General features: G+C 42.7%; 1 protein-coding gene across 3 annotated transcripts in view; it reads right to left on the minus strand.

Annotated features, from left to right (window-relative positions):
- Positions 1-20,301: 20,301 nt before the first annotated feature.
- satb2 (SATB homeobox 2) overlaps positions 20,302-23,722 on the minus strand; it is a 66,745-nt gene continuing 63,324 nt past the window's right edge. For all 3 annotated transcript variants that reach the window (XM_042002601.1, XM_042002600.1, XM_042002599.1), the window contains exon 14: positions 20,302-22,464. In XM_042002601.1, coding sequence (XP_041858535.1) covers positions 21,976-22,464 — 489 coding nt within the window. In that variant the 3' untranslated portion in view covers positions 20,302-21,975. The remainder of the gene's footprint in view (positions 22,465-23,722) is intronic.

Genomic DNA, 23,722 nt, shown 5'->3' on the forward strand with positions numbered 1-23,722 from the left:
TTTTTGGATCTTGTTAAGGTATTTTTCTTTAATGTCAACATTTGTGAAATTGTAATTGTATTTAATTGTACAGCAACAGGCTGTTGTTTTAAATGTATTTTTTAAATGGACTTCTTGGACAGGAGTTTGACAGGAAAGAACTTGGAGAGAGAGATAGAAAAGAGGGATGACATGCAGTAAGGGGCCCCTGGCTGTGTTGAGGAGCTATATCTTCTGTACCCAAAAGACAAAAACAAGCAGATGCCATCAGAGATACTGATCCATCTCTCCAAAAATTCTAGTATGTTGTGCCTAAATGGCTCAACCAGGGGGCATTCCCATATGAGGAGCAGAAAGGTGCCCATCACTGTTTGTCATACCTATAATGAACCGCCTACAAGGCGTCTGGTAGTACTGGTAGAAATTTTGTATTGAATGAAATTCCTTGATATATGTCTCATTATTCACTATGATTTGGTATAAACCAGTGTTTAGTAGACTTGGCTCTGGACTGGATCCAGCATCAGTACCTGGTTGAAAAGGGCTAACTGAGGATCAGCTCTGCTACTGGTCCTATGGGTGTCTTTAGTCAGCTTGCGTGGTTCCTGTCCCACCCAGCATCTGTGTTAACGCACACACACAGACACACACATCAGCTGTGGTTTAGACTAGGTGAGTAAATTGTTTTTTATTCTTGAGGCATTTTTCAACTATGGTGTCGCCCGTTGGACCAATGGCTTCCGTAATGGATCTGATTAATGGCAGCTTATTAACAAAAGCTCTGTTGTTCAGGCCCTGAGGGCTCGGTGTAATTCTAGAGCTCAGTGCTGATATAATGGCCTATTTTAGGAGCGCCGTGATTAAGCACCATTAAGCGGCGAGCAAAGCCCGGCTGTGGACAACTTCAATGGCAGCAAACGTAAACGCAACGGAGTCCCCAGAGCCCCTCCATCCTTCTCTGCCTGTCTCACTCTGTCTCCCTCTCTGTCTGTTATTGAAACAGAGAGCTGTATTTATATTGAGTTTGGAGAAAGAGTCTCAGGGGGGACAAAATTTATCTAAATTTTCTCCAAACATTACAGATATATTGTGTTGCTAGCCATTGGCAAAATGGGAAAGCCATGTAGTGGTGGGAATAGCAGAGAGGCCGCGGCCACTCTGTAAAATTATGAGAGTAAATTAATCTCTGCATCTCCCAGTTTGTGCGCTGTATGCCTTCTTGCACACATATGAAGAGCCAGGAGGGAGTCTGGCGCTCGGCCAGGCTGCTGTCACCATGATAAAGGATAACCTGGTTCCATTTTGTCCTAACCTGCATGCTAATCTGGTTAACCTGAGTTCAGACCACACAGTCAGAGTCTGACACAGCTGGCTCCAGCATAAAGAAGTCTTTGGTTGATAAAAACCACCATTTAATGTTCGTTAATCCACATCTCTTTACACTATGACTCTGTTTTTGTCTTTGACTTTTAAATCAGCAAACTTCTTAAAACAGGGCACGGAGGCCATACTTTTACCTCCTGAAGCTTCTCCTCACGTTTAACCTCTTGTTGTTTGTCTTCTGTTCCTCAACCGGAAGACTCCTCACTGTCCACCTCCTCCCTCGCCACTTCCTCTCCCCCATATCCCACCTTTCATCTCTCCCCAGACCCTGCCGTTCTCCCCTGGCTCCTCTGGGGAGGGCAGTAATAATTATTATGTAAATAAATACGCCTGCTATAATCACATTCGTGCCACTGATCCAATTAGATAGCTGATAGCAGGCGGCTGATTGCACAGACTGGCGGCTGATGGTCAGGGCCTGTGTGTCTGTGAGGTAGCTGGGGGAACAGACATTAGCGAGCTAGCAGGGCCAGCGTAATGAAAGCCGTTTGGTGCCACGCTGCATGCAGTCATGTACTCTAAATAATGCTCTTTGACCAGGACCCTGCATGTCTGCCAGCCTCGCAGTCTGCTGGCTGGGAAGCCTGTGACGGAGATGAGTGTTGGTCTATGCAGTACTTCTGTTATCATGATCCCCTGCTCTGGATCACTTTCACCATGCATCATCTTATCACCAATTACTGCCTTGTTGTGATACTCATCAGCTTAATGATGCTCCGCTGAGACCATCATCGTCATCCTTCAACCTCCATCTGCACTCAGCTCGCCATCGGCTCTGGATTTCCTTCCAGTGTGCATGACATTTTTAAAGTAAAGCAATAATAAATGGAAAGAATCTAAGCATAACTCATAACACCACAGGAGATACTAAACCTGAAATGCAAAAATCCCCCCTGCTCTGTTTGTCACTGGCCAGACACGATGAAGGTTGACATCTATCAACCTCCTTCATCAATCTTTCCGGGATTTCAGTAAAGAGTCTCCTGAGGTTCTTGTAGTTTCCAGGAGGAAGTCCCATCCCACTAATAACTGTTGCATTGAGCTGTGCATAGTAAATTTCTTCATTGCAACAACCTTAACTTGAATGAATACCACACAACCCCTAAAGAGTATAAAATTAGGGTTTAAAGAAGCACTACTGATCTTTGGCAGATATTTTCATGAGTTGGCCCCCAACAATGGCTAATTAGGCATCTGTCTCATATCCTGTGTCTTTGCTGAAAACTCTCCAGTCAGTAAAAGTCAGTCTGATACTGACTCTTGTCCTATCAATTGTTCTGTGTCTGTCTTGGTTTCTTTTCCCTGAGTTCCTCTGATGATGTCCTCTTTTGCTTCTTTGCTGAACCAGCCATGGTGTGCATTTAAAATGGCCACTGTGTTGATATCCAGTTGCTGGCATGTGACGCAGTGCCATAAAGCAAAACTCTGCTGCAAAATGATGAAGCGCCTCAGCCTCGGTACACTGCTGGGCATCGATGATTCCAGGAATGAACATAATAAATGTCACTGTGCCATCAAAATGATAGGATAGAATAAACACGAACTACTGCACTACTGTAGCTCCACCAGCTCACTGACCTCACAAAACATGTGCATGCACAATAATTGATTGGATGTACAAGGTGTGGCCTACTGAGTAGCTTTTTTAACAAAAATAAAAATAGAACTTTCTGGCTCCCAAAACATCAGTTCCACATGAGCAAAACGTCCAAATGATAAAATAAATAAATAAATAAACATCAACTTGTCTGTGTTGACATAGCCTTATGAAGCTAAGGGGGTCCCCTTGAGGTAAAGGGCTGCTTGAGATGGAGTCTGGGTGAGGCAGGATTGCATCAAGTATTCCAAAAAAAAAAGAACTGACCCAATCTTCTCAATCTTTATAATTAAGTTCTGTACAACATGAGCGTTTCTTCAGAACATGGGCTTCTCTTTACTACCAAAGACCTGGCAGTGCATCCCCTCACAGAGCTGAGCCTCATTCGGCTTGAGGGAGGAAATAGTTGAGACTCAGTACGGCTTGAAGATGCTCATCAGTAAGTTTGGACCTCTACTTTGACTTATTAAAGTTCATAATGGAGAAGAGATTTTAACACAGTACATGGTTTGCTTCCTGGAAAGCGAACTAGAAGAGCTGTGTGGTGTTTATTGCTGAAGCTGGTAGCAGAACATTCACTACTAACCAGGAAGTTTCTCACAGCGACTTTCTCTGCTGCGACGTTCCCTTTCCCCTCCCAGCTCTGTGCATCTCTCCTCCTCTCCAGCTCTTAAAGGGGCCATGCTGTTCTTTCACTGTTAAAAGCACCATGCCTCTTCACGTTGACACATAACTCTTGCTGTTTTTATTTATTTAATTTTTTCATTAATGTGAATGGTCCACCAGTTGCCAATTGCTGATATGCTGGGACAAAAAAATACACAAAATGACTCTGTCCTCCTTATTTATGTTGATTCTGACCATTTTCAACATGACTTTTAGAATTTTTATCATTGGATGAAAAGAAAATTATTTATGGCACTATATTAAACATCTAAATTTAGCTCCATCTCTACAGGAGAAGCTGATTTAGGTTGTCACAGAGGTAATCTGAATCCACCTAAAACCACCTTATCCCAAAACATGCTTTGTAATGCTGTAATGAATAGGCACCTGCTACATCGTTCATAAATACATGATTTAGCAGAGCTGATTTTAAAGTTGACCAGATTTACATTCAGTTTACTAAGCTGTGTGTAAGTTACACGTATGAAACTAAAACTGAAGAGTTTAAACAGACTAATTAAAATCCCTGTCCGCTATATGTGAAGAGCTTGTTCGAACCGCCATGGTTTGTGTGCTGTAGTCATGTGACTGCATGGCTATGTTTGATTGGTGCAAGAGAGGCATGACCGACTCAGCAAAAAGGCACTAGACTTTGGTGTCAAGTAAGGGGTCACAAAAATTCATCCCACAGGTCTTAAATGGCCTGCAGACCATGAGATTGCTTTAGACGGACAAGACCAAAGTGGAGATTTTTGGTCTTGCAGAGGCCAAACTGCAGGTCCAAGCAGAGCTGCAGAGACCGGCACTGCAAACCTCGGGCTGCTGAATTGTTTTTGAATGGACTTAAATGTCTCTTTTTTTAAGTTTCTTTTGTTTCTGAGCATTATAATAAGCAACCCATGGGAAAACAGCCCTCTGTGTTTTGTTTCCACAGGTCACATTTATTCCTTCAAATCAAAATTATAAAGCTTTTTCTGTCCATTTTGGATTGTTTACTCAAAACAAGATAAACAACCGAGCATAAACAATAGGATCCTGATTTAAGAGGTTTTTAAATGTTAAGTTCTGGACTTCATTGTTTTTGTTTCTCTGTAAAGGTCAGAAATGTTTGACTTGTAGCTCCAGTAGAGATCGGGTGGGAAAAATGGCCAAGTTGTCTGAATCTAATTACTCCTTCACAGATACCTCAATCCCAAAGTACGGAGGTGTCATCACCCTGCCAGCAGCCTTGACTTTCCAAAGGTGTGGGCACAGGTGAGTGGTTAAAAGACTCAGAGGGGGGCATTATTTCTAACCTCAACATTTGCCCAGGGGCTGTACTTCCACCACCGTGTGTCGGCTGAGTAGACTACTGTTAATGTTGGGAAGTAATGTATGGGTCCCAGAGCTAACTCCCTGCCTTTTACATCTCAATCAGGTCACTCTAGTTTATTTATATATTGTCAGGGGGCAGGGGGAGCGAGTGTGGAGGCTAAGAGATGAATGTGGCAGATTTTTTTTTCTCTCCCTCGTTCTCTATTTAGTTAGCAAAAAGCTTTTATAATGAATTTGAAAGGCGGCACAGATCCAAGTGTTTGAAATTCCCAGAGCATTGCTAAGTGAAAGATGGATTGAGGGGAGTAAAGAGAAGCCAAAATAATAGATTGCTTTAACTCAAAATGTGGAATGGATTTTAAAAAATCAAAATTAATAAATCTTCTCTTTTTTTGCTGGTTTTCTTCTTTCATTAGTTTCCTTCCCTGCTGCTGCCTCTCCTCCCTCCTCCCGCTGCCCTCCTCTAGCTTTCTGCTCTTACCCAGTTGGTCGCACGCTATTAAACAAACAATCCTAATATTTTGAGCTGGCTGGCAGTTTGAATTTCATCTCGCCGACGCATCTTGTTTCTCTCAAGCCCTGACTGTTTTGACATGCGGCTCGATTAAATTATAAACAAGCAGGCCTCCTGATGGTGATGCTGGAGCCACTAATTTCCCTAATTGTTTGCAGTTGTCTGGGAGGCGAGGCTCAGAGGCCCGGGCCTGATCCCCCCCCACCCTCGCCCTGACTGGCACAGCCGAGTTAAAGGGAACGGAGGGAGGGAGGAGAACGGGAAGTGGAAAAGCAGAGCAGAGGAAGAGGAGGGAGGGGAGGAAGAGAGGATGCATTCGAAGAGGAGACAGAGCATGTAAATCAGAGAGCTGAGGTACGAAATTAGAGTGGAGGTGTAATTAAGAGGTCCAACAACCCATTAGTGTCCAAAATGGCTGACCTGCAGTGGCCTCGTGAGGACACGGATGTATTAAGACATTTGATACGTTGGCGCCTCTCTGTCTTCTGCCATTTTTTCCAAGTGGTTACTGGTGGTACTGCAACAAAAATACAGTATTTCCTCAAATAAAAAAACAGGAATAACTTAAAGGTGCAGCGTGTCACTAAATTAAAGGTCAGTGACAGAAAATTTAAATATACCTTTAAAAACAATTTCTATTGGTATCTAATCACTTTATTAAAAAAGCTGTTATGTTTTCACTCTGAGAATGAGCCGTTTATATCTACTTGCTGTGGGTACACATACAAGGCAGCTGCCATATCTGCTCATTCTGCAGAATCTGATTAAAAAATGACTGCAGCAGATAAGAATAGGCTATTCTGCTGTCACTGGAATTATATTTAAAAAAAGTGTCTTGATCTTCACCCTGAATTTGTCTTCCTCCACAGAACCTTTCAGGACTCATCAGAACCATGCTGTTGTCTGTGTGGATTGTAACGACATTGGTTATCTCCATCCACCTCTTGCTTTTTTCTTTTTTTTTTCTTTTGTCGTAGTCTGTCTAGTATACATGTGTCCAAGTGACATCTAACTGCAGTGTTCTCCATTTTATCCATTTTCAGTTGTGGATGGTGCTGATCTTAGGTTTAGACATTACTGGTTCTTTAAAGCTGTGATTCCCAACCAGGGCTCCGGGACCCCCCAAAGAGTGCAGAGGGTCCCTGAGGCTTTGAACATTCAGAGCCATTGTGATTAATGTCCACACATTATCCCTAATTTAAGAAAAAAAGTAATGCTCTATGTTAATTTAATTAACTTAATTTAACTTTGGCTTTATCAAAGGACAGGATTACATTATTTATGCTAAGAATCTCACCTTTGACAGCATCAAACCAAGGATGGTTTCAGCACGGAGCGGCAGCTTCCACTGTGTTGTTGCCAACATTGTTTTTTTTTTATTTAAATCAGTGTTTGCAGTATAAGATAAATTCAGATGAAACACCCAGTTTTTTATATGGATCAGTACCACGCAGCACTAGTGTCATAATTCCTGGGTGGATTCATGTTGTTTAGTGTTAAACTTATTCTAACTCTGCTGTTTTTACTCATACTTCCCCACCACAGAGCTGCATTTTAAATTAATGTTAAAAATAGGCACTAAAATTCTGCTCTAAGGTATATGAAAGCAATAACTTAGTTTGGACAATATTTTAGCTTAAGACCTTAACCTGCAAGTTAAAAACAAGAGAAGACGGCATTTTTTTCCTAAATAACTTTGGATGTCAGGAGTAACATCACACTGTCAAGGTTAAAGCCGGGCACGAAGAAAAATTAAATCAAGAGGAAAATTATTTTGAGAACATTAAAATGTCAGAAACAGACTTCTCAAAATTGAGCAGTTTTTGAATAAATAAACTCTGGAATATAATGAAGCCAGGAAAATCTGAGGAATAAAACGGCCTTTTCTTCTCTTTTTTCCTTTTTTTCTTAGTCTGAAAGGTTTCCATCTTCTTCCTTTTCACCGTAACTCATATCAAGTGAAACATGTGATTGAGTTCCAGCAATCACCCATCAGAAAACAACACTGCAGCTCATAATCTCATCCAGTCGCCACCCTGCTGTGTTTTCCAGATCTCTGGTTGACATAATGTGTGTGTGTGTGCGTGTGTGTGTATGTGAGAAAGGATAAAAGACTTCTGAATGGAACTGTGAATGTTATCCATGCCGGCATCTACGTACGGGCATCGCTAGCTGGCAGACAGGAGTGTAGTCATATCACGACTGTCATCACCCAATCACTGGAGCCGCCTCTGTAGATGCATGCTTGTGTGTGTGTGTGTGTGTGTGTGTGTGTGTGTGTCCAATGAAGACTAATTTAGCGTGACAGCAGAGATGGCTGGCATTGTTGTTGAGCAGGTGAGCTAATACACCGCTCACAGAGGTGAGACCTGAGCTGGGACACGTACACAAACTTCTCCAGGTCCTGCTGTTGATGAAGAAAGAAATGGAAGGAAGAGTTTAACAAACGTGTCTGTCAGTCGCTATTTTATGATTTTCCAGATGGAAATAACACCCAGCTTCCACTTTATTAGGTCCACCTCCAAAGTGCCTTCTAATCAGCCAATCACAGAGCAGCATCTTGTCATGTTGACACGGTGAAGACGACTTGCTGATGTTCAAACTGAGCATCAGAATGAGGAAGAAAGGGGATTTATGTAACTTTGAACGTGGCATGGTTGTTGGTCTGAGTATTTAGTGGGATTTTCACACACAACCATCTCTAGGATTAAATGCAGATGAACTACAGCAGCAGAAGACACACCGGGTGCCTCCTGTCAGCTAAGAACAGGAAACTGAGGCTACAATTCACACACACTCACCAACACTGGACAACAGAAGATGGAGAAACGTTGCTGGTCTGATGAGTCTCCATTTCAGCTCCACATTCAGATGCTAGGATCAGAATCTGGTGGAAACATCATGAAAACATGGATCCATCCTGCCTTGGATCAACGCTTCAGGCTGCTGCTGGTGTAATGGTGGGGGGAGGTTTTCTTGTCCCACTTTGGGCCCCTTAGTACCAACGTGGCCTGGTTTAACCAGCACAGCCTACCTGAGTATTGTTGCTGACCATGTCCATCCCTTTATGACCACAGTGGAGCATCTTCTGATGCTACTTCCAGCAGGATAATGCACCATGTCACAAAGCTCAGATCATCTCCACCTGCTTTCTAGAACATGACGATGAGTTCACTGGACTCCAACGGCCTCCACAGCCACCAGATCTCCACAATTTTCTGAACTCAGCTGTTATTTGTTTGTAAAAGTGTCATAAATGCTACAACTCGCAGTGCATTTATACAGCAGCTAAACTTGCATTTTATGTTGCTGCCTGTGAGAGGAATCAAGAAGTAGAAACTATGAAAAAACAGAATACAACAAAAATTAGGAGATTTTTAGGAGAGAAAAAAAGAAGGGCTATAAGAAGAACAGGAACAGCTAATGTTGGCCTGTTTTGAGCTGACAACTCTTGAAATCTGTTCGGACAAAAATTCACATCTTAGAGCCCTAATATCTATTTAATGGAGGGATTATTTTTAGAAGGACCACCGGTACGCTGGTCTGGAGTAAATTGAGCTAATGGCATCATAATGACTTGTGGAAAACATATATTGGCTCAGTGTTTCATGAGAGAAGTTGGTGCTTTTGAATGGGAATCATTCCTGGTTTTAGTGACCATCGCTGGGAAGGACCTCTCTTTCTGCTTCACTTGTGTTCTGAGTGACAGCGTCCATCTTTTATACACAGTCTATAGCAGGGATGTCAAACTCATCTCAGCTCAGAGGCCACATGCAACGTAATTTGATCTCAAGTGGGTTGGATCAATAAATCAGCAAAAAAATCCCCAAATAGTAAAAATTCCAAATGTTTCCCTTTGTTGTAGGGCGGAAAAGTAAAAGTTTATTATCAAGATGTTTACATTTATTGAATGTTCCTTTTAGAGAACATTCTGAACAACATGAAATATCTGGAGGAAAAAAAAGGTGCAGTTTGAACCATACTTAGCCTCAGTTAATGTATTTTATTACATTTATTTTTATTGTTTATATTTCATACATAACATGTATAATATGTATATTTATATAAAAATATGTATATAAATGCATACAATTAGATAATTTTTCTTCTTTTTAAATTTAATTATAAGAAATTTTATTTATAATTAATTTCCTACATTTTTAAACTTCATAATATATATCAAAATATTGTCATTTCTAATTATATCTATTATATTTTATTTATTTTTAATTATTTTACTTACAAATCAAAATTAATGTAGAAAGTCATGAAACTTAATTGCAGGTATCTGAATCTGAAAAATACAATATCAGATCAGAGTAACTTTCAAGACCTTATTTTGAATGTACATTTGTGAACATTTCCACATGTGTGTGGTAATCCTGACCACCTGAACTGACTCACCTCATCATTCAAACTGAAGTCAGATCTCTTGATTAAGAAAGACAGAAAAGATAGAACGAGTTCTCCTCTTGACTCAGAAATGTTTTATATGTCACAGCTACCTGGAAAGTTGCCGTTAATGTCGCTGTCATTTTCACATTCACATAATTCATCCCTTGTGCTCGACTGGACCATCTGGTGAGCTGGTTTAGGCCCCCGGGCCGTATGTTTGACACCCCTTGGCTATGTAGTTTAACACTACCTTAAAGTTTGTCCATAATATATTTTTATAATATAAAGGTTTGATTGAGTCATTGAGTCTTTTTCATTCAGTCATTTGCAGAGAAAGTTTGTGTGTGTGTGTGTGTGTGTGTGTGTGTGTGTGTGTGTGTGTGTGTGTGTGTGTGCTGACTGCTCTGTCAGCTGTTTAACTATTTCAACGGAAGGAGCCCATTATGTGACAGCTTGTAGTGATGAATATTGAATAGACTGTGTGCCAGTGTTAATGCTGCAGATGTGTGATAAGATCTGATAATTCAGGGGGGAAAAAGCACGCAATGTAGGAGCAGCATGCTCCTCCTGAGGTCAGCCTATTAGTAAAAAACAAACACACACATTTCCTGCACACCCCCACATGTATGACTGATTTTTACTGTAGTAAATATTTGAATGAATCTTGTTTATCTTTGTTCTGCATGAAGAGCCGGAGACCAGAGGTGGAAGCACCGAACGTTCTTCCGATCTGCAGACTGCTGGTTTGGGTTTATTAAGATAAACAAGCAGAGACAATAAGTGACAGGTGTCCATTCAACCAGGACAGTTAATGCCTAATGAGAATTTACCCTCAACATTCACAAATGCTGAAGTGATAGTTACTGACTGACAGCGTGCTGCAACCTGCGATGCACCCATGCTTAATGTGAAGATTCAATGAGAAAAACAGGTCAAATCTGTGTGAAATCAATTTAAGTTGGATGACATTTAAATCATGAAAACAGCTTTTCTAGAAATGTTTCCCCAAATTATTACAAGAAACTCTGATTTTAAACCAGATACAGGGCCCAAACATGGTTTACACTGTCTACACTAACTTTATTGTTCTTAAAAACAGAAATAAATGTTTAATTTGCTGCAGCAACATTCAATAAAAGTTGGTTATGTTATGGCATCTTTTCTGGGGTTCTCAGTTCTTCTGTTTTCCATATTAGTTAAACATCTGTGCATTAATGTCAACTATCTAATCTGATTTTAGTAACCAACAATTCACACTGAAATATAAAACACTGGAATGCTTCAAACTTTTATAAAGGTTATTCATTTTCTATTTAGTCAGGTATTTAACATTATGTTATAACACATCTTTGGACTGCAGGACACAGTGTATGTGATCTGTTTGTATTACTGACTGAATTGTTTTTATTTTCTGGTCACAACCTTGACCTGCTGAGAGCAAATAACATTACATTTCACAAAATCTCCTTAATTAGTCATTTACTCTCAGAAACCCCTTGTCTCTTAGTTCGTTAATATTAAATAGTGGAACAAATGTTTCCCGTTATTCTACATTAAACTTGACAGAAATAGGAACATGTAGAAGTTAATGTTGGAAAACTGGTCACCAAAATTTACCGCACTGTTGTTGTTTGTGATAATAAAATCTAGAGTTTCCTCCACCGTTTATATTAGCGGCTGCCGAAGCAGAAGTAAAGGTCCGAGGTTTTCCTGCTTGAACAGCCAAGAACGGCACGAGTCCTTCAAGTTTTTATTAAACACATAAAGATAAAAGATGTACGTCCGGTATTTGCTATGATTCCTCTAATTGTTCCAACACTATGAAAATAATGATCAAACACTGGGAGAAAATGACCTGAAAGGACAAACAAATCCCTTGTTCCCAGCTTGTTAACCGCTTCTGATTTCCACTGGTTAGGAAGCATAAAACAACTTTTTTTTAAATGAGTCTCGAACTTCTGCAGGAGCAGACACCAGAAAACCAAAGCTGTGATTTGGTTTCAAATAATGTTTGCATTATTTCCACTTGCACAAATTTTCCCCAACTTATCTCAGCAGCTCTGCTCCACCGTCCAGCGTTTCTGTCAGGAAGCATCAGCGGTGGTGATGGCAAGCGCCTGCACCGGGGACGGCCCCGGGCTGCTCTGTCCTACACACACCTGCCTCTGCTCCCCATCCCCACCCAGCCACCCACCCTCCATCACAGCCTCAGGGCGTCCGAGCTGTGATGTGGAGGCTGATCTGGTTCTCTCAGAACCTCACAAAGACACAGCAGCAGGATGATCAGAAGTTTTATCAAAAATAAAATCCTTTAATCTCATTTTTCTTTGTCATTTTGACAGAAAATAACATTCAGTTTCTCAAATCTGATGAACCACATCAAATTTAAGCTCTTGTCCTTCTATAAATGTTTATCAGGTGCGGCATAAAACTAATATCTCCATTACTGCTCAGATTCTCATCTCAGAGTATCCGGGGCTTTAGTTTAAAGTGTTTAAGTAAATCCTTGGATGGATGAAATTATTACATTTACCCTCATGCATATTTCATGTCCCAGTCCAGATTAGTTATTCCAGGGTTTAGAGAAATTCTGAGTGTGATTTATTTTTAATCACAGCAGCTGTTTGCCTTCTCGCATTGAAGATCTTGGCTGACACAGACCCAGATCGGATGAGACAAATGTGAGCCCCCGTGACCGCTACCGTTTTTAATCCGCTCAACCTTTTTACAGAAGAACATTCCTCAAACAAACAACTGCAGTTTTCCAACATGGTTGCTCCTCCCAGAGCAGCATCCGAGAGGGTTCTCATCGACTCGCACTAACACGAGCCGGATTCCCCCTGAAAGACTCAACGCTGACAAGCAGTTGTTAATCTCGCCGTAACATTCAGCTAGTTGAATGTCTGCTGTTGTTTACTGTTTGTCTCCATGTTGGCCCCCCAAGTGACAGTCACCACTGCCTTCAGTCTCTTCGGTGCATTAGCCTTGCTGTACGGTGCTGCCACGCCAGCTGCCCTGCCAATCCGTGTGAAGCTCCCAGTTCAGATTGTCCACAAGAAGTCGCATCATTATTCCAGATAATACCAGTTTTAACGCTAGAAAGCCATTTGCTTATTTCGTGCTGTGATCAGATGTTGTTTTCTACATTAGTTAAAGTTCTTGACCCATGCCGGCTGGCTGAGAGGTTATCCACATGAGCACAGCGGGGAGGCCACAGGTGTGTGAGCCCACTCTGCTGAGAGCCTCCCTTCAGATGCTGCTTTGTGGGTGATAATAGTTAGCAGCAACAGCTGTGCCCCCTCTCCCTCCTTCACCCCTAATGTTCTCTAATCAGCCCTCTATCAGGCCTAATACCCTGCTGTGGTGCCCTCACATCTGTCTGAGGGGCCCTGGGTACCCAGACACCTGTCAATCTCCCTCATTTACACTCAACCAAACACGAGCACAGGCCAAATGAAGATGAGAATGAAATCCTCCCACTTTCACAAGCAGAGAAGATTCTCCTTCCTGTTGATGCTGAGTTTAATGATGAGTTTTCATCTTGATGGCGTGACTCGTAGAAAAACAAACATACCCTCATCATGTGCTGACAGTACGTCTAGAAAGTCAAGCATCTGTTGGTTAAATTGAGTTGGAACAGATCCGATCCAAAAATAGCTTTGGGCTCCGATACTGACCTGATTCACGGGTCTGATATCTGTTTGAATTCCCTGATCAACCTCACCGATCAAGACAGAGACCTTTTCAGGGTCCCGTGTGTAAGTATCAAAGTTTAAGCCAAACGAAGTATGTTGATTCAAAACTAGTTCCTGAAATATTTCCATTACAAATTGTATATATATGTGTGTGTGTATAGAATCCATTTAAATAAAAAAAATGTTGCTTTTTGGGACAAATATTGTTATGTGATTAAAATGCATGTAATGCATGTAAATCTGTGAAGCATTTTAAACATTCACAACTACAACAGTCTCTTTGTAGTTGTAGAACTAAATGTTCTAATCAGCTCCAAGAAGTCGTTCCAACCAGACTGAACAGCACCTTCTATGATCAGAAGTCCTCTTCAGTAGAAACAAGATACTGCAGACCACAACCTGTCTGCAACACCGTTAGATTACCTGGTGTTCCCAGATTATTCACATACATCCTGCTTCCCTTTCAGCACATTTCCTCAGACCCTAGATAATAAAAAAGCAGTTCCGCGTATGGGAAACATATAAAATGGATTAGTTTTGTTCATCAGTTGCTCTCTTATTAAGAAGTGATGTGGGGTTTACTACAACCTAATAAAAGAATACAAATAGAACAATTACTCGTGTAAACTGATTAAGTATTGGAAAATATTAATATCTGCATATAGTGGATTTCAGATATTGGGTGTTGATCGGAATCCCCACAAAAAGCAAATAGCTTTCTAGTTAAATAACAGCAGTGAAATGCTCCTCTGCTCAAAACAGAAACCATCCTTTTTCCAAAACACTTTCTGAATCAGCCTTGTCAGGTTCTTTTCCTCTGTGAGGATGAAATGACAGCAAAAATAAAAAGTTAGTGACTACATGAGCCACGTTCTGTATCACGGCTCAAGTGGACATCAATCTGCATCTTTATGGATTTTTCTTGACATTTGGGAATGTGATGGATTTGGGAATGTGATGGGAGGTAAGTTATCATTCCCGGTTTCATCGAAAGACTTCCCATGAGGGATCACCCTGGTGGAAGCATAACTCACATGAGCCGGAGCGCACCCAGACTTTCAGCTGGGATGTTAGAACCGCAGACCTCTGGGTGGTCTGCCGCGTTCATTACTGTCTGTCTGTCTGCACGTCTGTCCCGACCCGGATGAGCTGACTCCCGTCCAACTTCTGACGGAGCCGCTGCTCGACACGAGGAGGCCGATAAAACTGCAGCAGCACCCCGCTGGCTCCTCTGGCGTTTTATGATGCTGCATATGTGTGAGAGAGAGCTCAGACCTGTGAACCCCTCCTCCCCGCCTGCTCCACTCTGTTAATGACTACCAGGTCTATAAGATCCCAGGCAGGGTTTTGTGGGGGGGAGGGGGTAAAAGCCCACCAATTGAGCGAATAATGAGTTGAATTAGGAGATTTAGGGATGAGGTAGAAGGAGAATAGGTCTGGTGGAATTGAATGAAAACCAGAGGTGCTTACCACAGTGATGCATCCCTCCTCTAATGCTCTCACAAAACACATTTATGAATATAATATGCATCATTTTATGAGAAGAAGAAGCAGTGACAGGACCACAGATATTATAACTGGAAAAAATGTCATCACTGAGCGGAAATAACATCTTAATCAGAGTGCTTGGTTCTGTTTGCTGCCAGGAGCGTATGTGGTTGGGAGCAGCATTTCCATTCAGATTATGTTCCTGTTTCCTTAAAAGCTTTCTTTTGCATAATGTTTGCTTGTGTGTTTCAGGTTGATGAGTTTGGAGCATTAAAAGGAAAATGTGCGTCTCAGTGTTTATCAGCTTTGGTGACAGTTTGACGAGGTTTATTCTACCCATAGAGCATCCACAGAGGCCTCCTTAGTAATACAATTTCAAATTGCTTGTGAGGAATACGGCGAGTTTGAATAAAATTACCATTCAGATTCAGCTGTTGTGCACTTATTAGCTTTGTCTTGCATAATATATTTGGCTTGAGGCTGATTGGTTTAGATTGTTTGAGAGAAGTTTGAGTCTGTTTTATAATTTCTTGGCACGTTCATATCTCCCTTCTTCCCTAATAGAGCTTTTAAAAGTGTGTTCTTTTAGTAAATAAACACAGGATGCTGCATTGTCTTCCACAGTTTCCAGTAAGTTCCACCCAGAGCGGTCTCTTGGGTTGTATTTTCTTTCCATCACTGGTTTTCTTTGATTGTGTACAAATGAAGCAATATTTGGTTCCTGCGGCCACGTTGCTGACTCCGCCCGGCCTGCCCCCCCACCGTCCCCAAAGCCAAGCCCTCTTTAAGTTTATACAGAATGCACAACATTGTTCAAAAGATGAGGCGCTGCGAAACCTTTGAACATCATCAAAAGAGTCATTCTGGGTTAACCCGGACAGACAAATGTAAACTCAGAGCAGAGTGATTCACGCTGGAATGAGTGACAGCTTTCTGTTTATTGCTTTATAAAAAGGCTGTTCAGTAAGCATCAGTGGATTCTTCCTTTTGTTCTCATAGTCAGCTCACTTCCAGCCCGGGTGTATCTCAGCAGGTATAATTATCCTGCAGAGTGACAGCGTGAGCTGATTGTCTTCAGTCAAGCTGAGTGGAGACCAGGCTGCAGGAAGACCTCGACCCTCCAGCTCATCAGCTCCACTCAGGCTCCATTGTTTACTGAAGGAGGTTAACTCCAGGATTGTTCTGTCTGTAGGGAGGCAGTTTAAAAAGTGTGTGGTTGCTCTGCTGGAGGAGGTGATTGTCATGAGGGATTTTTTTTTATTATTATTAAAGCTGATTGTCAGGATGCACTGTGGTTGGTGGTTTGTTGTTTCCAAGTTTGCCTAAGTTTACCTTTTCAAGTTCACCTCTAGTTTCCTGCTCTCACCAAGTAAAGGAAAAACTTTGCCACCAACAGATACAAGCTCTAGGGTGGACTCTAGGATATTCACCTAGACTCAGTTGGGTCTAGTTGGGGGTGTGCAACATTCTTCTGGATTGAGATTGCATTCAAGCTTTACTACTGAAACAAATTGGCCCTTTTAAATAACATATTCCACTCCCCGGCAAAGTGCTGCATCAGGAATTAGTGAAGGAGAAGACAAGACACATCAAAGAAGAATACTGACTCGTTTGTTGGTTGATGCAGATCAACTTCTGTTTCCATGGAGCTGAGTCAGATCCTAGAGGCTGATCACATATCAGAACTTTTACCGAGTTCTTCCAGTTCTGAGAGCGAGCCATTTCTCCCAGCCAGAGCCACCTATCATCCCCCACGAGCATATGTTTTACCAACAAGCCATGCACTGAGACCACAATACATTTTGTTTTGTAGTCCGCTTCCTGTATTTGGTTCACTTAAAGTGGGCCTAGATTAATGCTTGTAGTGGACCCAGTCTGTTTGTTTATGCATTAAAAATTCCCAAACAAAGCTGACTTTCTGAGCAAACAAAGTAGGATTCACATAAAAAAGACTGGTGTGAAGCGTCCTGTAGGTCCTGAGTCAGTCCTAATGTCAGGACACAGAAACAGGCTGGGAAACTGATTGTTGTGGGCAGATCCTATTCTCCAACGAACTTTGGCTTTACATGAGGACAAATTCCAATTTAATAATTCAATCTGTGGCCCATATTGAAGCAGAGGGTATAAAATACCATTAAAAAGACGTATTTTTCTGCTATTAAACAAACCTTTTGGAGACATTTAAAATAGCATTCAGCTAATTTCAGCTGTGACAGTTTCAACACAAAATAGAACATTTCATGTATGACTATCATTCAGTCTAGTAATTTCAACTAATTACCAGACTTTAAAGATAAATGATAACTGTTCTGAGGGCGAAACCAGATAATTAAAGAACCCAATAGTACGAGAGATATGTTCAGCAACATGGATCCCACTTCACAAAGAACAACACAGACGCTCAGCACAGCGCAGATGTTTTGCTTATAATTTCTATTAGATAAATAACATTAGGCTGTTTAGTTTTTAAACAGACACTGACGAAACAGACTGTCGTTGGTGGACACCGGCAGTAAGGGATGCCGTCAAGCTGAAGAAGGAGTCCTATCGGGCCTTTTTGGCCTGTGGGACTCCAGAGGCAGCTGATGGGTATCGGCGAGCTAAGCGGAGCGCAGCTTCGGCGGTCGCTAAGGCAAAAGCTCGGGCATGGGAGGAGTTTGGAGAGGCCATGGAGAATGACTTCTGGACGGCTTCGAGGAGATTCTGGTCCACCATCCGGCGGCTCAGGAGGGGAAAGCAGTGCTCCGTCAACACTGTGTACAGTGGGGATGGGGGGCTGCTGACCTCGACTCGAGACGTTGTGAGGTGGTGGAGGGAATACTTCGAAGACCTCCTCAATCCCACCAACACGTCTTCTGATGAGGAAGCAGAGTCTGGGGTAGCTGGTGCTGGCTCACCTATCTCTGGGGCTGAGGTCGCTGAGGTGGTTAAAAATCTCCTTGGTGGCAAGGCCCCATGGGTGGATGAGGTCCGCCCGGAGTTCCTTAAGGCTCTGGATGCTGTAGGGCTGTCTTGGTTGACACGCCTCTGCAGCATCGCGTGGACATCAGGGACAGTCCCCCTGGACTGGCAGACTGGGGTGGTGGTCCCCCTCTTCAAAAAGGGGGACCGGAGGGTGTGCTCCAACTACAGGGGGATCACACTCCTCAGCCTCCCTGGTAAGGTCTATTCAGGGGTGCTTGAGAGGAGGGTCCTCGGATTGAGGAGGAGCAGTGTGGTTTTCGTCCCGCTCGTGGAACAGTGGACCAGCTCTACACCCTCTTTGGGGTCTTTGAGGGGGCATGGGAGTTTGCCCAACCAATCTACATGTGTTTTGTGGATTTGGAGAAGGCATTTGACCATGTTCCCCGGGGATTCCTGTGGGGGGTACTCCGGGAGTATGGAGTGCCGGACTCGCTTGTAAGAGCTGTCCGGTCCCTGTACGACCGGTGTCAGAGCTTGGTCCGCATTGCCGGCAGTAAATCAGAATCGTTTCCAGTGCGGGTTGGACTCCGCCAAGGCTGTCCTCTGTCACCGATTCTGTTAATAACTTTTATGGACAGAATTTCTAGGCGCAGCCAAGGTGTGGAGGGGATCCGGTTTGGTGGCCTCAAGATTGGGTCTCTGCTCTTTGCGGATGACGTGGTTCTGTTGGCTTCATCGGGACGTGATCTTCAGCTCTCACTGAAGCGATTCGCAGCCGAGTGTGAAGCGGCTGGGATGAGAATCAGCACCTCCAAGTCTGAGACCATGGTCCTCAGCCGGAAAAGGGTGGAGTGCTCTCTCTGGGTCTGTGATGGGATCCTGCCCCAAGTGGAGGAGTTTACATATCTCAGGGTCTTGTTCAAGAGTGAGGGAAGGATGGAGCGGGAGATCGACAGGCGGATCGGTGCGGCGTCTGCAGTGATGCGGACTCTGCATCGGTCTGTCGTGGTGAAGAGAGAGCTGAGCCAAAAGGCAAAGCTCTCGATTTACCGGTCAATCTACGTTCCTACCCTCACCTATGGTCATGAGCTGTGGGTAATGACCGAAAGAACGAAATCTCGAATACAAGCGGCCGAAATGAGTTTCCTCCGCAGGGTGGCCGGGCTCTCCCTTAGAGATAGGGTGACAAGCTCGGTGATCCGGGAGGGGCTCAGAGTAGAGCTGCTGCTCCGCCACATCGAGAGGAGCCAGATGAGGTGGCTCGGGCATCTGGTTAGGATGCCTCCCTGGTGAGGTGTTCCGGGCACGTCCCACCGGAAGGAGGCCCCGGGGCAGACCCAGGACACGCTGGACAGACTACATCTCTCGGCTGGCCTGGGAACACCTCGGGATCCCTTCGGAGCTGGTGAATGTGGCCGGGGAGAGGGAAGTCTGGGTTTCCCTGCTTAGGCAGCTGCCCCCGCAACCCGACTTCGGATAAGCGGAAGAAAATGGATGGATGGACAAAGGATGAGTCAACAGCCTTTTGGCCACATTTGACCAGGAACTGGGAGCTTATTCTACAGAGCTCTTAGATTTATTAATGCCCAGTGTCTGATTTTATGAAACGGAATTCTATTTACTAAATTTTAGAGCTTAATATTTATCACACACACACACACACACACACACACACACACACACACACACACACACACACACACACACACACACAGACAAATGATCATTTATTGAACAGCTCAGTGACTTCAGGAAAGTTTTGTTTTGGTATTCATTCATCTTATTGGCCCCAGAGTTGAAGCCTGGTGTTTTATTCGTGCTATGCGGCTCTATGGACAATCTATGGACTGATAGGATTTTTGTTGCCTTAAATTCAAAATATAGAAATAAGCCACAAATTCACACCAGGTGTTTTTTATTAGCATGACTGCTGATCTGCTGCTGTAAATACTTACTGTGAACTTAATGTTAAATTTGTGGCTGAAAACAGTCCCCAGCAAGTTTCCACTTTGGCTAAAGGTGTGAAATGAAACTTAAATCAGAAAATGGTTGAACAGTATAAGAGGAAGTTATTACATTTGTCAATTTACAATCCTTTTTTTTAATGTTTGTTTTTCAAGCCTGCAGTTTGTTATGAAATTTAGTTGGGGTGAGGTCAGTAAGGTTACTGATGATGATTTGGTCCAAAAGTAGCAACTATGCTGCCTTCAAGACCACATTTTCCCACATGTCAACCTGAATTCAGCTCTCTGCTTATTACCATCATTTTTATGCATTTCATTTTTAAGATCTTAACTTTTGTAAGTGCATTTTTTCCTACACCAGGATCCAAACAGCAGTGATAATAAAAAGTAATGGAATTAAAACAACACAATTTTCAATTCACAAATTTTAATTCACTTCAACACTGATGAAATAACATTTCATTGGAACTGTGTTTTGAGTCTAACCCTGATTCCTGTCATACAGAAAAACACGATATCATCATACGGAGTAATGATTGAAAAGGCAGGACATCTGTTTGAGCGTAGCAGCCAATCAGGACGGCCAAAACGAGACGCCGTCCACGTTCAGATTGTGTTTCAAACATACTGTACACGTACACAACTGCACCAGACCACAAACAATAAGGAAGAAATTCTTTTTAAATAGTCTTGTGTGTGAATTTTGAACTGGCTCAAACATTTAAAGTCACTCAGCAAAAATGAAAGTAGAGTAATAACAATTTGTCCCACGTTGGGTATTTACAGTCAAACCTGCCACTTTTCTTTCATGGCTCAAAAAGTAGATTGTCTTCAAATGCAGCAAGAGAAGAGAAGCACACTTCTTCTTTTTTAACTATTTCTCTCTTTAACAAGTCTTATTTACTATTTTTGGAAAACAGAGCAATGAAAAGAAGACATAATACAATGTGACAGGACATTTTATTAACACTCAGTAACTGTTTCTTTGTGTTTTCTTTTACCACCGCCTCCTTTTTTCTTTCTCTTTCCTTTCAGGGCAGAGCATCTTGCATCCAAACAAACGCCCAGTTCTGAAAACCAATATTTCAAACCATGGAAATAAAAACTAAAAATAGCCCGCAGCGACAGCAATTCTAACCATAATAACAACAATAATAACAATAATGATAATAATAATCATGGATAAAGATAGCAATAAATAGGGTTGGTGAAGTTTAAGTGCAGGGAGGTGTGGTGAAACAAGACTTGTGGGCACCAATTAGACAGAAGAAGGACAGGGTGGGGGTTGGGGGGTGGACTGCTGCACATAAAGTGACTGTTTGTTTGGCTGCTGAAGCTCCACGCTGTCTTTTTCACCACACATTCGTGGGTGGTGCCAGGAAAGGCCAGAGTGTCCGTCGTTGCCACATCCTCTCGGTCCGGCGGCCTCCTGCCAGGCTGGCCTGCAGGGGCGGGAGGATGGAAGGGGTTCGTCACAATAAGTGCTAAATAGGAGTCTGGAGTGTGATTGTGAGGCTGGGGATGAAATAAAGCTTTTAGATGCACAGCGAATCAGGCCTGCATTCTCAGGCAAAAGCAAAGTCTTTGTGTCTCCTGAGGATTTTTAGGACTGTTTTTCTTTCTCTTTTTGGTCTCTGAAGGCCCCAGGTTTTTGTCACTATCTGGGAAATGTGATATTACTGTGCTCAGATTGTAGAGGGTATGAGCAAGAGAGCCCCACCTCATTGGAGTGTCTTTACTGGTTAATAAAAAGGAGAATGATGTGATAAATCAAAGGTCTGACTTGCTGGGGTGAAATATGAAAACATTTCTGGGGATATTGTGTCACAGTTTTACGACCACTGTCATCAACCTGCTGACGTTTACTGAGGTAAATTCACGCCACTAATCTGAGATGGTCACGATAATCGGTCCATCTGGTTGGTTCAGTCTCGTACAGTATTTCAGCTGTTGGTTTCTTGGTCAATGTGCCTGCATAGACATTAATGTCTCACACAGTTTCTATGTCGCTGTCCTCCATGACGAGTTCCTCGTTTGGTTTTCCAGTTTCTTCTCTTTCCTCCTGTTTGCTAGTCTCTACCTCTGGTACTCAGTCTGCTCGCGAGGACTGGATGAAGAGCTTTCGGGGGCCAGAGGGCCACCGAGCCGCCCCTTGTCCTTGCCCTCCTCCTGAGACACGTTGGTCCCTAAAGACAACTGGCTGGAGATGGAGCTGGAGGAGGTGGGAGGCTGGTTCAGCCCCCCTGTGCTGCCACTGCTCCCCTCTGAGGTCTGGAAGATCTCCTCAGCTCCATCCTCGCTGGACTCTGGGTCCTCTGAGCCTGAGAGCAGCTCCTCATCCCTGTATTCGCTAACATCAACCCCTCCGCTGGCGGCAGCCCCCTCGCCCAGCTCCTTGAGGCGGCCGTGGTGCTTGACGTGGTAGCGCTGGTTCTGGAAGAACTTGATGATCGTGTGTTTGGGGAGGTCAAGCTGTGCCGACAGGGTGTGGATGGCCTCCTGGTCAGGGTACAGGCCGACATCCTGGATGAAGCTCTGCAGGATGCCCAAGGCTTCCAGGGAAATCTAAAATACACAAAAAATATGAATTAAAATCAGCTGACCTGTACACCAAAGTTCAGATACTTAAGCAGTGACTGTCAACCCCTTTTTAACCCAGTGCCAACCCTGTTCTTAATTTGGTCCACTACCACCAATTAACCATTACATTACAAGTAAAAAAAAAAAAAGAAGGGAGAAAAGTCCAATTTCTTTAATCTAAAGTTTTTATTTGGCATTTTAACAAAATGTAAAAAAAATAAATAAATAAACCATAAAGTGATGCATATAAAATATGATACATATGGCATGACAAGGTTAAAATATAGGTTATGTTCACACTGCAGATCTTAATGCTTGTTTTGATTTTTTGCATAGATCTGATGTTTTTGCATGGTTGTTCACATTATTATTAATAAAATGTGCCCTCCATCAGATTAATACGCCATACACTGTGAACCGTGTATGATCCTAAAGTGACCTGCATGTGCTGAAGGTGTAACATGCAATATATATTCTCTTTACAAAATAAATCTGATAATATCCAACAAAAACATTTTCTTCATTTTCTATTAAAATGAATAAATATCACACTAATCCTGGGAAATTAGTGTCTACTAGTCTGTGTTTGTTGGTTCTCTGCCTGTTTTTTCACTGCACATTGCAGAGAAGTTCATTTTAACCATCGTGCGCCTGAGGTCAACAAATCCAAGTAATCAATTGAATGATTTGAAAATGATTTTGTGAGTCTAGTGGGCTTTATTACCCAGGGGTTGACATGCAGCAAAGGGCAGGGAGGGGCTGTAGCCTCGTCTGTATAAGTAGCGCCTGCTCAACACATCTGGGCGACTGCAGTACTTGGGTTGCATATGGAAGATATATTATTTGTGCAGAAGAAATAATATATATGCATGCTAAGACGCACCAATAATAACATGTACCATACCAAAAAACCTTTAAAAGAATCACACAAAAACTTATGTATGTCATACCTTTGCTGTTTTGTGGTCAAAACACATGTTCAAGCTAAAGAAATGCTGCTAAAATCTGCCCATTTCACTCTTTGTTAGTTAGGAATGAATCATGAAGGTCAAGGCTATTTACATTAAGAAGAAAAGTTTTTTAGGCTCGAGTGGGCCCTCTTCCTTTAATAAACTACCTTTGTGTTTCCTCCCTTTTGGATCATTAGTGTGATTTGGGTGCTAGCCCTGTGCTAGTGTGCTAGCCCTGGCTTACCCTGCCTCTGATTGGTCGATAGAAGTGCCAGTCATCAAATTATTTAACC

Source organism: Melanotaenia boesemani, chromosome 12 (genome assembly GCF_017639745.1).
Source record: "Melanotaenia boesemani isolate fMelBoe1 chromosome 12, fMelBoe1.pri, whole genome shotgun sequence".
Taxonomy (NCBI): Eukaryota; Metazoa; Chordata; class Actinopteri; order Atheriniformes; family Melanotaeniidae; genus Melanotaenia; species Melanotaenia boesemani.